The sequence below is a fragment of the Aptenodytes forsteri genome, unplaced genomic scaffold (assembly GCF_000699145.1).
Source record: "Aptenodytes forsteri isolate BGI_AS27 unplaced genomic scaffold, ASM69914v1 Scaffold284, whole genome shotgun sequence".
NCBI lineage: Eukaryota > Metazoa > Chordata > Aves > Sphenisciformes > Spheniscidae > Aptenodytes > Aptenodytes forsteri.
In genome coordinates, this window is record NW_008794445.1 from 3,681,145 (window position 1) to 3,696,280 (window position 15,136).

General features: G+C 58.6%; 2 protein-coding genes across 2 annotated transcripts in view; one reads left to right on the forward strand and one right to left on the reverse strand.

The window, feature by feature from the left end:
* CSDC2 (cold shock domain containing C2) overlaps positions 1–1,184 on the forward strand; it is a 17,772-nt gene extending 16,588 nt beyond the window's left edge. Inside the window, exons 2-4 of the mRNA XM_009290027.2 lie at positions 40–305; positions 580–702; positions 966–1,184. Of these exons, the coding sequence (XP_009288302.1) occupies positions 40–305; positions 580–702; positions 966–1,128 (552 nt within the window). The 3' untranslated portion in view covers positions 1,129–1,184. The remainder of the gene's footprint in view (positions 1–39; positions 306–579; positions 703–965) is intronic.
* A 2,430-nt stretch (positions 1,185–3,614) lies between these two features.
* Positions 3,615–15,130, reverse strand: PMM1 (phosphomannomutase 1). The gene is made up of 8 exons (XM_009290122.2): positions 15,076–15,130; positions 14,838–14,955; positions 13,793–13,869; positions 13,494–13,585; positions 11,082–11,181; positions 10,219–10,294; positions 7,082–7,197; positions 3,615–6,277 (listed from the first exon to the last, which is right to left on the reverse strand). Exons 4-8 carry the CDS (start codon positions 13,520–13,522, stop codon positions 6,155–6,157), a joined length of 444 nt encoding a protein of 147 aa, XP_009288397.2. The 5' UTR covers positions 13,523–13,585; positions 13,793–13,869; positions 14,838–14,955; positions 15,076–15,130; the 3' UTR covers positions 3,615–6,154.
* Positions 15,131–15,136: the final 6 nt, after the last annotated feature.

Consider the following 15,136-nt stretch of genomic DNA (forward strand, 5'->3'; position numbering starts at 1 on the left):
CCCGGGGGCTCTGTAACCGCCCCCCCCTTTGCTCCCCAGGTCACAGGCAGCAGACCTGCGCGCCCGGGCGCCCTTTCTCCTGCTGCCCACCTGCCCGTTCCCAAAACGGAGGAGCCCGCCGGCCCCACCATGTCATCAGACCCCAGCGCCCCGCCAGCAGTGCCGCCCCTGCACTCCCCCAAGTCGCCGGTGTGGCCCACCTTCCCCTTCCAGCGGGAGGGCAGCCGCATCTGGGAGCGGGGCAACCTCCTGCTGCGGGACCTGCCCAGCCCCCTCCCCACCAAGAGGACCAGGACCTACTCGGCGTAAGTACCCGGCATGCGGTGAGTGGGCTTGGGACTGTCCGGCTGAGCCGAGCAGAGACTGCGATCACCAGCAGTGCCTGCAGAACCCTTTTACGCCTGGTGCACGTCACCATTGTGGCGCCCGGCATCACCGCACCCACCTGCCTGGGGTGCTGTGGGTGGGTGCCATGTGCTCTCCCAGGGAATGCCATGTTTTCATAGCAGACCTTCTCCCGTGCTGCCCCCCCCGGGCGAGTGCTGCTGGTGAGACATCTCCGTCCCTTTCCTCCCACAGGACGGCGCGTGCCTCTGCTGGCCCCATCTTCAAGGGCGTCTGCAAGCAGTTCTCTCGCTCCCAGGGCCATGGGTTCATCACCCCCGAGAACGGCACAGAGGACATTTTCGTCCATGTGTCTGAGTAAGTCCGGGGGTCGTGTGGTGCTGGGACATCCTGGGGGAGCCGTGCCATCAGCATGGGGCTGGAGACCTGTGGGCTAGGGTGGGGATGTCTCCAGGGGGTGGGGATGGGGCTCTGCCTGTCCTCTACCCCCCATTGCTGGTGGGTTTTCTTTCCCAAGGCGCAGCTGGTGGGTCGGGTGCTTTCCTTGGTGCTGGATGGTCCGGGGTGGGGGTCTGGCTCTTGGCCCCAGCCCCACCACCTTTCCCTCTCCTCTCCCGCAGCATCGAGGGGGAGTACGTCCCAGTGGAGGGGGACGAGGTGACGTACAAGGTCTGCCCCATCCCTCCCAAGAACCAGAAGTTCCAGGCGGTAGAGGTGGTCCTCACCAACCTGGCGCCCCACACGAAGCACGAGACATGGTCTGGCCAGATCATCGGCTCCTAGGCGCCCGGGGGGGCCGCCGGCTGCTCGGCCCCACAGAGCAAGCCTGCCCAGCCGCTAGCCGCGGGGGGAGCCAAGGCGGAAGGCGGCCAAACACGCAGGCGTTTGCGTTCGGTGTCTTTTATAAGGTTACGGTTTCCTTTCTCTGTGTGTGTTTGTAAGTGTCTGTTGAGGGGGACAGGGGAAGCAGAGCCCTCCCCTGCTGCCCCCCAGCTCCAGGGGCAGTGCTCAGCCCCATGTCCTCTTCCTTGCCCCTGAGGCCATGGGGAGCAGGGGAACCAGTCCTACCCCCCGGCCCCCCGGCTGAAGCAGGTGCTGAGAGCAGGAGGGGGCCGGGGCTCGGCTGGGGAGGCTCGGCTCATTCTCCTGAACCCTGCCCCAGCAAGACAGCCACCCCGCTTGGTCCCACTGCCTGCAGCACGACAGCAGCAGGGCATGCCGTGGGGCTGGAGGGAAACAGGGCAGCGTGGGGCGGTGTATCACTGTGCGGGGACTGGGTGGCTGAGACCCATCCCCATCACTGGCAGCTCATGGCACCCTCCTGAGCCACGTCCCTCCATCAAAAGATCTCAGGTCAGCAGTGCCACGGGGAGGCGAGTGGCTTACAGAAAGAAAAAATTTAGTTTTAAGGGACAAACGGCTGCTGGCAGGGCGCCGGGGGTGCTCAGCGTTGTGCCCAGGGGGCTGCGCCTGGGCGTGGGGCAGGGGCACACTTGGCACCTCTCCCCCCCCCCCGCCACTGGGCTGGTAACGCACTTTTCTTGGCTCGGTGCTGACATAGTTTTGGGGAGATGGCCGCCTTCTCCTCCTCCTCCCTTGTCCTCCCAGCCCCCTGGGGACCCCCCTTCCCACGCACGCTTGTGTGTGTGTGTGTGTGTGCGCGTGTGTGTGCACGTCTGTAGCTTGCCGGGGGGGCAAGGGGCTGAGGAGTTTGAGTAGCCTCGGCCATGGGGTGAGTGCAGCCACTTCTTCCCCAGCCCCTCGGTGTAGGCAGGGTCTCGTATACAAAGCACAAACTTCATTTTTGGTCTTCTCCACCATATCCTGGCCAGGCAGGCTCCTGTGGCCTCGGGGAGGGACAGGGCAGAGGGCGGCAGGACGGGGGTGGTATGCACCCAGCTGGGCCTGTACTGACCCCAGGGAAACGGTGCCTGCACCGACACTCTGGAGGTTATCAGCATCTTAAGGGGTTTATTTCGAAGCAGGGCAAGCAGGCCCCCCAAGTAGGGTTGGTGATGACAACCAGCTCCCCAGGCACCCACTCAGTGGGAGCTGACGGCCCTCAGCACTGATGGAAAGGGGCGTTTTCCACCTTTCTTGCCGCCGCTGTTGTGGTGGGGACAGGGGTCTGCCGTAAGCAAGGAGAGGAGGGGGGCAAGGCTGGTGCCATGTGGGACAGCTGGGGCTCTGTGGATTCGGGAGGACCACCACGCGCTGCCCCAGCCCGGGCTGGCATAGGGACTGCCCCAGGACCCCACAGCCCACCTCACTGCCAACCCAAAGCCCGGCTCACCCAGGGGCTGTGGCCATGCCAGCTCAGGCCCCAGGCGTCCCCGGGACACGCAGTCAGCTTGGCCAAGGCAAACTTTGATTTTTTTTTTTTTTTCTCTCTCTTTTTTTTGGGAATAAACTAAAACCCTAGACTTGTTGGTGTTTTTACAACTCCAGTGTGGTTCCTGCCTGTCTGACTGTGTGTCGACCTTTGTAACATTGGCAATAAACCATTAAAAGTGACTTTCCCATGAGCCCTGCCCATCCTGGCTCTTTGTCCTGTGTGCGTGTGTCGGAGGGGGGACACTGGTGGCTCTCCCAGGTAAGGACTTGGAGCACCCAGGGATTTATCCAGACGGCAGGACGGACTCACCCACCTCCACACAGCATGTCCCAGCGGGTCCTGGGGTGCTCCAGCCTTGCTCGGGGGGAGCAGACTCTCAGCCTGGGACGGGAGGCTGCTGCCCACCCTGGTCCAGTGACCAGGACCGGGGCTGGTCCCCCGCTGCTGCAGGCATTTCGAAGTGCGGCTGCCTGCCATCTGGCTGCGTTTCACCCCAGCAGAGCCTGGCACAAAGCACACGCTGTCTCCAACAGCTGCTGTTGTAGCTTTAATATGATTGGTTTTTTTTAATATACCTATATATATATTTAAATATATTTCTTATTTAACAGTTGGTATCAGCCAGACAGGAGCCACCCGTCTCGCACAGACATGGAGCCATATGGCACAACGGTCCCCAACGCGGGGCCCGCCACATCCGCTGGCTCACGCACACGCGGGGAGAAACCCCCACTCACACTGTGGGCACCCACCGGGAGAGGAGCATCATGGCAAAGGGGTCTCGGGGACAGGCGTGCACCGTCCCCTAGGTGTAGGGCTCCCACCCCAGCGCTGTGCCTCATCCCTGCCCACAAAAACACAGGGCAGGCAGCCAGGGCTCTCGATGGCCCTGCTTGAGCAGGGGGGTGGGACCAGATGACCTCCAGAGGTCCCTTCAACCTCAGCTGTTCTGTGACTCTGAGACGCTGGGGCTGCCCCAGCTACTTCTGATGCCATCCTCCCTATCATCCTTCCAGCAGGACAGGGTCTCCTGGCGGGAGGTGCCCTCAACTAGCCCAAGCTTGGTGTAAGACAGAGACAGGAATGGGGAACGTTCCTGAACTTGATCTCACCCATGCACACATGAGCTCCTGAGGAGAGACAGCGATGGCTGGTGCCTCGGAGGTCATCCCTGCCTCTGCCCTGCAACTCCCCCACCCTGAGCAAGGGACGTGCTGCCTGCCATCAGGAGTAGTAGCCTTGGACAGAGCCTGCCCTTCCCTTCAAATATGCAAGGCATCTCAGCCCCCAAGGCCACCACAGTGCCTCATGCCTTCGGGGCCAGGCCCTGCTCTTCACCCACCACCAAGCTCTCTAGAGATCCTGCTGACTTTGAATAGACTTACAGGAAAAATAAATCCCCAAAACCCACACATAACCTGATCCACAGTGAAACAGAGAAGGAGGATCCACAAAACACACGATTCCTCAATGAAGGTTGCAGTGGAGGGCCAAAACCAGTGGCCTGTGAAAAGGGCACCCTGCATCCAGGCTTCCCCAACAGGTCCTCTTCTCCCACGCAGACATTTTCTCTGGGTAGAAAGAGGAATTTGTGCATTTGTTGGGGATTTCCAGATGCTGGGCAGACCGCTGCGCTCATGCAAATGTGATGCATTACGGACCTGATGTGTTGTAGACTTAAGAGGTGCAGTCAGGTGGAGGAGAGAGCACCCCGCCAGCACTGGTCACGCAGCACCCCTGCTCCTGCGCCTGCGGCCAGGCAGCAGTGCCAAGGTCCACTCAGATTCTGCCCGTGGCAATGTGGGAGCAATGTGGGTCTAAAAGCACCAACGTATCTCGCCTGAGGAACTTGGCCCCTTGGTTAAGTGGCAGTAGCCAGCTGAGAAACTTCTCTCTGCAGTCCAGCTGCTAGATGATGAACAGCAACAGCGAGGAAAGCAGGAGTAGGAGAAAAAGAGGGGAGAAAACAAGACCAAGAGATGGGGCAGTGCCATACCAGCAGGGATGTGCTGAGAAAGGCTCCGAGGGAGCAATGTGGGGAGCTTTTGCAGGAACAACCAGCACCCTCCAGGTCCACAAACACTAGACACGTGTGTCCTGTGGAGCTATAAGCAGGACATCTCCCTGGAGGTGATCCCTGAGCTCCTCTTGAGCACCGAGTTGTGACTAACATCACTGGTGCGGTCACACACCCCGGCATAACAGCCAGGAATAAATGGGCAACGTGAGGGAGGAGGTCAAGGACCAAAGGAGAGATGTGGTTTTGCAACCCACGAAGACCCAGGAGAAGAGAGGAACAGGAGGACACGTGACAGCTGCACTGGAGAACTTGCGTCCCTAAAGGTGACCACGTAAACCAAGCATGTGGGACAAGATGGGGTGGAAAAGCAAGCTTGGAGGGCACTGTTGAGTGTGTACCTTTGTTGGTACTAGAAACCAGGTCTGGCCTGTGTTGGCCCTCTCTGAAAAGTCTCTGGTAGCATGATGGAAAGCTGAGCACTGGGAAGGAAGGAGTCTCGGTCTGTTATGAATGCCCCGGGGTAAGGTTTTGCACTGACACATCTGTGATGCCTAATGGACACGCGGGTGGGAAGACTGTTGGGAAGCCTTCTGCCCCCAACAGCTCCGCAGGGTGCTTTGCACACGCAGGGCACCCGGTGTCCTCCAGCTATGCCAGGCAAGGTCTGACTAGACAACTTCTGCAGAACATGGAAAATAAACCCACAGCAGCCTTTTTTTGTTTTGTAAGCTAAAGAGAGAATTAGTTTCTTCATGCACCTGAGCAAAGCTCAGAGCAGGAGCAGAGTCATTTTAAAACTGTCATTTCCAGGTCACCTGTAGGGACCGGCACGGTGTGGCACCGAGGTGAAGGACATGGTGATCCTCTCCATTAGGATGCACAATGCTGCAACGAGCAGGGGTCGCAGCTACCCCTTCCTACCACGGGTTTGGAGCAAACAGCCTTCCTGGCCTCTCACTTCAGAGCAGCTCTGGTGAGAGTGCCTGGGGCCTCAGCAGCCCCATCCTCCCCAGCCAAGGCGCAAGGGCGAGAGAAAGGTGAGACGCGTGTTCCCTCATGCAGAAGTGTTAAGAGAAACAGAGCGAAAAAGCAGAGAAGAGGGGAGGGAGCATGGGATGGACACACACACGCTCTCGTGACTGGCTCTTTCAAATGCTTTCCGACCATGAAAGCACCGGCATCGCCGCCCACCACGGCCCAAACTGTCAAGAGAGGAGTTTTGCCGGAGGTGAGGAGGGTCTGGTCCCACGAGCCCCAGCCATCAAAGGCGAGTGCTGAAGGGCTGCTCAGCGAAGGCCCCCTCCTGCACACACACCCGCACTCACGTGTTACATCCTGACCAGCTCTGGAAAGTAGTTTTTTTCGGTCTACCCTGAGCAGATTCCTCAAATGAAGGTGCTTTTCCTGGCAGGGGGAGAGGGTGGGGCCGGGGCAGGGCTGCGGGGACCCGGCAGTCAGCACTCGTTTGCTCTCTCTGGAAAGAAGATTTCGCGGCATCGCTGGACTGTGTCCTGGGGGGACTGGACGCTGTGTCCCACTGTGCGGGGATCGTCATAGATTTCATAATCATTCCCTCCCTGCGGGGGAATAGAAAATAGGGAAAATGTTACTAGGGTCTCAACAGAGCAACCTCATCCCTGAATCTGCATCTTGCTCTGTCCTGTGAGAAGCTGGGGTGGGAGCCAGCGGCTGAGCAGGCAGGGACCTGCTGGGAAGGGGCTGCCAGGGCTTTGCTGGCCCAGGGAGGCAGAAGAGGCTGGGCTGGGAGCCCTGCTCCCTCCTTCTTGCCTCCCCTCTTCAGTGCCAGGGGAGGAGTGAAGAAAGGATGGGGAAGGTCCTAGACCAGCAAAGCTTGTCCAGGAGCCTGGGGTTAACCCCTGCCCTATCTGTGGAGGAGCTAGCAGAAGGCAGCACATTTTGGGGGGCAGAGGTTGCCATCATCTGGAAAGAGCCTAGTGGATGGCCAAGCTGGTCTACAGCAGCAAGGAAGCATCATCCTCCACCACTCTAAAGGGAAGGCGAAACTGTTCCTGCTGTTGAAAAGCCCTCTCCTAAATGCTGGGCGCTCATGTTTTGGGTCCTGCGGACTGCAGGAGTGGCTGCCCCGTCTTGAGGGTGCTGGGGGGAGGAAAGCAATGCTGAGGTGGACCTGCTCCCCAGCACAGTGAATCCAGGGCCATTTCCCCATGACCCAGCGGGCCTGCCGCCATCACGAGCCTGCCGCAAACACGTGCCGCACAAGAGCATCTCTCCCCCTCACGTTGCTAGAGGTCTGTGTCGGCTGCCGGCAGGACCCAGGCTGTGGGACCCGTGATGGAGCAGCTCCACACAGGCTTGCCAGGCCAAAGGAGGGAAAGCAGCCATGTGTGGGGCATACTCACAGGGGTCGTCTCATTCCCAAAGAAGTGGATGGTGTCAAATCTCTCGTCGTCTAGCACGTTGAGGCAGTAGCGCTTGTCCCAGCCCTCTGGGAAGACGTCAAAGCTGATCATGCCACCTGTCAGCAGAAGGAAGGGCATCAGGCAATGCTGGTGGGAGCCGGCAGGGTGTCCCCCCCGGCACTGGACAGGCAGGAGGAGGGGAGAGGGCTGGACGTGTGTGTGGAGCAGCCAGGCACCGGCTCTGCCTTGGTGTGCCTCTCCGGCATGTGGCTAGGACAGTGGCAGATGCCATTCCTGTGACAACAGGCTGGAGTGACATCAGCACGGCTGGGGTGACATTAGCACAGCTCCCCTGACTGCAGGCAGGCAGGCAAGCAAGAAACAGTGGGCTGCAGGGAGGGATGCTGGGGTGGGAGGTCCCAAGAGATGCATCTGTTGGGGGAGATTTGGGGTCACACCTTGCAGATAGCATCAGCATGTTGTGTCCCAACGGGAGACAATACCCTCAGAAACTGCCACCACTCTCTCTCCTAGGCTCCTGCGTGGACATCACTGGCCCTTCTACAACCACTGCTCCGACGCTCCTTAACCCTACAGGGACTGGGGGCTCCCAGCACCCTGCACGCACAAAGCAAACCCCATGCACCACACAGCTCAGGGGTCCCAGCTGGCTGCGCTGCAGGCCCCAAGCAGGCTCTGCGCGCTGATCAAGGACCAAGGACCTTGCCACGGAAGTACCACGAACCTGTTGACATAATGGGGGCATGACCCTGGCCTGTCACCTCTCACCACGAGTCGAGTGCGGGTTGCCAACATCTGGAGGGGCACCAAGGCAGATGGGGCAAACGTACAGAGGTAAGGGAGCTTTACCAGGGAGCATGCATACGCGTGCACATGGACACCCACAGCCACCAAGGGTTAACGAACTTCCTAGCCCTTGCTCTTAGACCAGGTAGAGTTTACCCCAGCACTGCGCTGCCTTTTGGGGGTGTACGGAGGCAGCACCTTCCCCGTCCTTTCGAGCTGCCCTGCTGCGTGCACAGGCTGCAGAGCCAGTCCCTTGTCCCATCACTGACACAGGTGACACGCTCCTCCCAAAACAAAGCCAGCAACTTAGGGCACGCCTGTGTTTGGGTCTCGCTCGGAGCCCGGAGGAACAGGGATTTGAGCTGGGACGTGCCTCTCCCTGCCAGATCATGTCTCTGCTCCCCTTGATTTCAAGGGGGCCCCCCTGCTTCTCCAGGCAATCTACTGGGCCACCAGCAATCCTGGAGTTTCATACTCTCCTTCTTCATAAATCATAACCCCACCTCTCTTAGGAAGGGGGTGAGTAGACAGGTACCCTCAGGGGATGGTCCCTGCTGCAGGAGGGGCACCGATCCCCCAGGCTGTTCAAACACGTACGTCCTGATGCCATGCTCCTCTCTTCCCTGGCTGGTTGAGGTGTCCCTGTTTGGGATCCCCAAACCAAGCCTCCTCAGAGCCTGAGGAGCCAGGGATGGAGCCTGCGTGTCCAGCTCAGGGCAGAGGATTCACTACCAGACAGGATGCCCCGGGCAGGGCAATGGGATACGGACAGGAACAAGTGTCCTATGAGCTCAGGGACGGGGATGCCCCCAGGCTTGCAGCAGGAGCCAGCATCAGAGCAGGAGCTAAACTTGGTTGCCTTCATTAAAATCCTTCCTGGTTTTGTATCTAAAGCCATTTACCTGTGAAAAACGCTGCATTTCGCTGCGTTCTGGCCTTTTAAACAGCGCTGGGCAGCAAGAAGGGGCTCCTGAAGCCAGCTGGAGAGGGTAGGAAATCAAAGGGAGAAGAGGTGGTGTGGAGGACAGCCAGCACTGTCCCTCACCTGGGCAGAGCATGGGTCTGGGGGGCTGCAGGGAGACCTCCTACCACCTCTGGGGCTTGCGTCCTCCACAGCCTGGGACAAGGCACATGGAGGCAGCTTGGCGCAAGAGCCCCATTTCTGTGTCCCTGTTTTTCACATGGCAAGAGCCCCATTTCTGTGTCCCTGTTTTTGGATGCCTGACATAAGACACCCCATGTTTTCTTTGTGGAGGAGCGAGGGGCCCGCAGCTCCCCTTGTCTTTATGCTTTTACACAACGGGCTCTTCATGGTGGCTTCCCAAAGTCAGAGGAGAAAGGCCCATTGCTCTGCTCTCATCCCCTGTGCCGGCGGGGACACGGTGGTGGGGACCTTGCCTTTCTCTGCTGTGACAAATGGTGTGTGTCAGTGCTGTGGGCAGCACAGGATGCCCCTGGCAGAACGCTGAAGGCAAGGGGAGGCTCTCAGGAGGAAAGCCCTTGGAGAACCAGAGGGCCAGACCCTTTGTACTTGCACCCACCATGCTGGGTGCAAGAGTGGGGTGCCACCTGCTGCCTCCCAGCCTCCTCACCCCCTTGCCCTTTGGCTAGGCTGCCACACAGCACCTTCTTATCTCACACATACCCATCTGCTCTGCGGAGGGTCTTCTTCCAGCGTCAGCCCCACCACTTACACACCCTCATTTTTCTCCCTGTCCTGGCCAGACCCCCAGGATTGCTCAAGCCCCTCCTTTGGTTCCTCGTCTTTGGTAAGCTGGCTATAAGAGTCACCCCAAGAAGTGGCCCTGCAAAAGCCCATGGCATGGAGCTGCAAACTCCTTGCCTCTCGGCAGCTCTTCCTCCAGGAAGAAAGACGTTTCCCTTGTAGCCAGCCCTCCCAAGAAAACCCCAGAGCCGAGACACGCATGGGGCTCCTGTCTCATTCCTAGAGAGGAGTGCATGTGCCTGGAGCTCTGCTGGCCACCGTGCTGCTGATGCTTGAGCCAGAACAGACCTTCTGGGCAGGAGTGGGCTCCGCAGAGCTAACTGAAATTAAGGCAGGGATAACGTCACGGGACAGAAATCCACCTGTCTGGCTGATTCCCAGGGAGGCAAATCTGCAGTACGGTTTATTCTCTGCTGTCACCCTGCCACGGATGTGAACGTGACGCCCCTGTGGGGGCTCTCCAGGACTAGAAGCTTCTTGTGCTCTTCCTGGGGTCTCCAGGCCCCCAGAGGGAACAGCTGGAATTCCCGCTCCCCTTCCCAGTGTTTTATGGGAAACACGATAAAGAGGCCAAGGCAAAGCCAGGGAAGCCCCCTCCGCTCACCTCGAGAGAAACGCAGGCCTTTGCCAGCAAACTCCCTCTGCAAGGCTGCCACAAACTTCTCCCGGATCCGCTCTTTCTGCGGAGGAGAAGGACGAAAGGGAAGGAAAGAGGGTTTGAACAGTTAGATGTTGGCAGTCTACCGGAATCCACTGTAAGCTGTCTGCTGGGCAACTCTGGCTTATTGCTCCGCTCCCTTCCCACCTGCCCCGAGCCGCAGTGTAATGCCATTTAGCCAGCTTTCACCAGTCCTGCTCAGTGTCCGCGTAAAAGGCCACCAGCTCAGGGCAGCTCCAGCAGGCTCCTGGGAAGAGCAGATCCCAGCCCTTCCTTGGCAATGAAATGCAACTGCTTCAGTTTCCCAGCAGCCCAAAGTCTCCAGCTTTGCTTAAAAAGTCTTGCAAAGTCCAACTGATCCCTCAACCCCAAGAAAACTCCCCCTGGCAGAAAATGCTGTGAGCATGGGCCACGCGCTCCAGAGGTCTGCCCAGAAGATCTGCCATGGCCCTCCCAATCTGGAAAGCCCATTAGTTCCAGCTGCTGGGCCATCTTCGGTTACTGTAATGGAACACCCTGTTAAGTAAGTGCCTTATTCCCTGGGGCTCTCCCACAGCACAAGGAATCCTGCTGGCCACCCCATTGTATTGCTGGTCCCCAATGAAGTACAATTCTTCCATTCATCTGTGTCTCTCCTTGGGTTTTCCGACCCCCAGTCCTGTCTCCACCTCACTGCATGTGTTGGCCTTGTGCACAGCTTGGAGCTGGGCTCCTTTCTCCTCGGGGTGGGGGGAAGCAGGTAAGACCCGAGATCTGCGGTGGTGCAAAACCAGCAAAGGAAAGGGCGAGCCCAAGTCTGGCTCATCTACCTTGTCCAGCTCGGAGAACTCGATTCGCTCCTCTGGTGTGCAGCTCCGTCCGATGGGGGAGATGTTCAGCATCCCGTTGCGAAACTCAATGAAGGTTCCTCTGTGGGTGGACAAGGGCACAAGGTTACTGGGGCAGGGAGAGAAAAACAGACCTTTCCAGGGGAATGGCTGCTTGGTGAGGCATGCAGTCTCTGCAGGGACACACAGAAGGAGAGAAGCCATGCCCACTCATGGGTGCTTCACACCAGGCAGAGACCAGGCACCAACAACTCTGCTTAAGGTCTCCAAGGGGCTCATAGTTTTACAAAAAGAGACACTAAGAGAAGAGGAATAAGCAGTTCCTGTGTGCCCTGGGGACAGGCTGGAAGCGACGAGCTTAGGTGAGATGATAGGAGACATTTTCTAATGTTGTAATAACTGCAAGGACAGCTATTGCCTGGACTGGACCAACTGTCTGATGAGACTGTGGCATCTCCACCCCTGGAGACTTTTAAGAAACATTGGGTGGGTTGGGTGAAGCTGGCAGTACCTTGGGGCAGTGGGATGGAACAGGTCAGCGTAACCCGCTGCTGATGTCCAGCGGCAGGCTGATGAGCAATCAGGACCTCCTCAAGGGACACAAATCAGGAAGGACCCGCAGGGCCTTTATATCTCCCATTTGTCCCCTGCACCTTTGACTGCAACTCTTATCTACACTTGCACGGAGAGGACCCAGTTCCTGCTTGTCACCCTCACCTTGCACTGGGATCACTACTCTGCTGCTTCCTCGGTAGGCTGGTTCAAAGCACTAAGCCAGCAGAAAACTGTTCCCTTCTTTTCTCTTTGCCATAAACTCAGCCAGTTCTGTTTGCTCATCACCTTGGAATAGCTCACCGAGGGGTCAGACAGGTACCAGCACTGGTGGGACAGAAACAACAGGGGATGGCAGCACTACCAATTTGAAAATAGACTGAAACTCTTGTGGAAACCTAGCTGGAGCAGGGAGATCCCCTTCCCTGTCCATCTGAGGAGCCCTGAGCTCATTCCCTCCAATGTCCCTCCCAGCCCTGCCCGCTGTTTCTCTGTGATAAAGTGCTTACCACTCTGAGTCTGGGGGAAAAACTCTCCACCTCCTGTCTCGTAACACAGTGAAGAACATCAGGGGGAATGGACACATGGGCAGCCATGCCTGCAGCCTGGGAGCAGCATCTCTGCAGCACCAAGGGTTTGGTGGCTCAAGCCCCAGGCTAAGGCTCGGGAGATGTGGGTTAAAGTCCTTGCTTTGCTAGAAATTCCATAAGCCTAAATCCACAGAGGCACTTGGGAGCTGAAATTTTGCCGGGCTGTTGGGCAACCAGACAGCAATGAGGCAACCAAACAGCCTTGAGGGTTCTGGGTCCCAGCCCACGCTTTCGGGGGCATGTTCAGCCAGCAGTCCTGTCACAAGGAGCCACCCTCTCACCGGTCCTTGTATTGCCACATGGTGACTCACACCAGGCAACTAATCTGGATCACAGATTAGCAACTTTACCAGCTTAATTTCGACCAGACAGCTTGCCAACTCGGGTTCACCGTACAAACACAAGGGGAGAGCAGGAACAAACCAGCCGGGCTGAGGGGAGGGCAGAGCCGCTGTTTTCAACAGCCCTGCTAGCTCACACCGGCTTCAAGCGTTTGCGAAACCATAGTCTGAGGGGTGGTTTGACACTGCACCCAGACTGGTTTAACTGCAGGCTGCCTCTGAAAGAGGTCCTCCTGCTCTCCCCTTCCACCTTCATGCCATCTGTTCCCTCTCTCTCCTTTCTGTGATAACAGGGTGTGCCGACCCAATGGAAAACTACCCTTTTCTTTCCTGGCAGTGGCCTAGTCATCCTTCAGAGGAGGTGTACCAACCCAACTCACCCTGTGGCTGCTGGATCTCACAGGGGAAGCAGACAGGAACACACGGTCAGGGGCAGAGCAGGGCCAGCCCTATTGCCAGTGGCGCCAAGCGACACTAGGCTAGAAACAGTGTGAAACTGTGTGCTCAGGCACTGGACGTCCCATCTTAAGATCCATTGTTCATCTCCTTGGAAACTCATACGACCAATGATGCCTGATGCCCTGACCAGTAACGAGCTGGTACCATTGTCCTAAATGAGATGCACGCACTGGCTGTACCCTGCTTCCCAGGGAAGAAAATCCAAGGGGCAAAAGAGCAGGCATTATGCTGAAAAATAGTGCAGACTCTCCAGAACAAAGACCCTCCTCCATTATTTCCCCACAGTGCCCAGCTCGGTGGGACAGTGATCCTACACAGGGCCTCTAGGTGCTAAGATAAAGCCTGGAGCGGGACAAGCTCAGTAGCTCAGCTGTTCTTAGGAGAGCTCTGGAGCCCAGAGCTCCCTAGAAATCAGTGATATGACAGCCATTTGCATGGGCTTGGGCCGTTACCGTTTCTTGGGCAGCTTCAGCAGCGCCATGTAGTTGAGACAGAAGTTGATTAGATCCTGCAGCAGCTCTTCCCCCAAGTGGTCCTGAATGGCCTGCGGGAGAAGAAGGGGGAGTGAGGAAGATGCTTGACCCTCCGTGAAGCCCACCCAAGAACACGACCTGGAGGAGTGGGACATTCAGGTCTGGCATTTGGGGAGGACAGAAGAGGCTGCCCATCTGCCCTGGGGCCAGGCGCTGCTCCCCACGGTGCGCGGGGCACAGGGAGGGAGAGCCAGGGCTGCAAGGGCAGCTGGACGTACCTGCTTGGAGACCAGCTGCCCATTCTTGTATTGCACTGTGCCGTTCTCTGCGAAGACGTAGTCAAACTTATCGATGACTGAGGGGGGAGGAAACAAAAGAGGAAACATGAGTACTGCCTGGGAAAAGGGGCCAAAAGGACTGGGCTCAGGACCGAGTGAGCCATCCTCCCGGTTCCTTAGTACCACGCTTTCCACATCTCCCGTGCTCCGCAAAGGGCCCCTGACCCTCCTGGCTCTCCGCAAAGTGGGCGAGGAGATTATCTTCTGCTCACAGCTGACGCACGCAGGGGGAAACGACCTGACCGAGGTCACGGGCTGAATCAGTGGCAGGACGAAGATAAGGGCTCAAAAATGTCAGGCTTTCAACCAGATGCGTGTTACTCTGCTCTCTCTCCTTCCCACTGCCAGGGTGCTGGGATGATGCAGTTACTGGTTATCTAACTCCAGCCCCTCCTGCAAGCAGGACACGCAGCACTGCCGACTCAGCAATCAGCCGGGAATTTCTCAGCCTCCCTCCGCTAACGAGGCAGGAGGCAGAGCTCGGAGCCCAGCCGCGCTTGGCATCCATGCCAGAGAAGGAAAAGAAGGTGGAGGGTGGAGGGAGCGGGGGGCTGCCCCCTCGCCCTCCCACTCCCTCCTCTACCCCATGTCCCTGTTTGAACACGATGAAGAACCCCCCGGAGACCCACCATGGAGCAGCAGGGAGGCAAAATTTGCAAGGGGCGCCTGCCCGCTGCGGGGGGGCGGGGGGGAAGCTGTCAGAGCCCAGATGAAGCTCGTACAAACCGGACGCCGGAGCCGGCAGCGTGGGTTGGAGCATCCCTGCCTGCTCCCCGCAGAGGGAGAAGGAGCCGAGCGGCGGCTCCCGCCTGGGACCCCAGCAGAGGAGAAGGAGCCGATCGGCGACTGCCGCCTGGCCACGGCCAGCCGCCCCAAGGGGGGGTCAGATTTAGGACACAGGTGACCCCCGGGGGACCTCGGACCTCGTTGGGGTCAGATTTAGGACACAGGTGACCCCCGGGGGACCTCGCCGGCCGCATCTCACCTTCGTCCCCGTCCCCCAGCTGCTCGGCTATCTTGGCGTAGTCGGAGCCTCCCACCACGCCGATGTGCACCCTCTCCCGCAGCTCCCGCAGGAACGCGTCCACCTCCGGCTCGATTTTCTGGAGGGGAAGCAGGGGGTGAGGCCGCAGCCAGCGGGACAAGCTCCACCATGCTGACCTCGGTGTCGTGCGTGTGTCCGTGTCCCCTCCCCAAAACTCAATGCCCCAGTGCCTTGCTACCTGCCGGGCCGGCGTCAGGGTCCCGTCCACGTCGAAGAGGCACAGCACCCGACCCCGTACC

Excerpts from the sequence above, each read along its gene's own strand:
- PMM1 (XM_009290122.2), bottom strand. The coding sequence starts at position 13,522 with ATGGCGCTGCTGAAGCTGCCCAAGAAACG. Across the intron at positions 7,198-10,218 it reads AGGCCTGCGTTTCTCTCGAG|GTGGCATGATCAGCTTTGAC; the intron begins GTGAGCGGAGGG and ends TTCTGCTGACAG. Across the intron at positions 6,278-7,081 it reads TTGGGAATGAGACGACCCCT|GGAGGGAATGATTATGAAAT; the intron begins GTGAGTATGCCC and ends ATTCCCCCGCAG.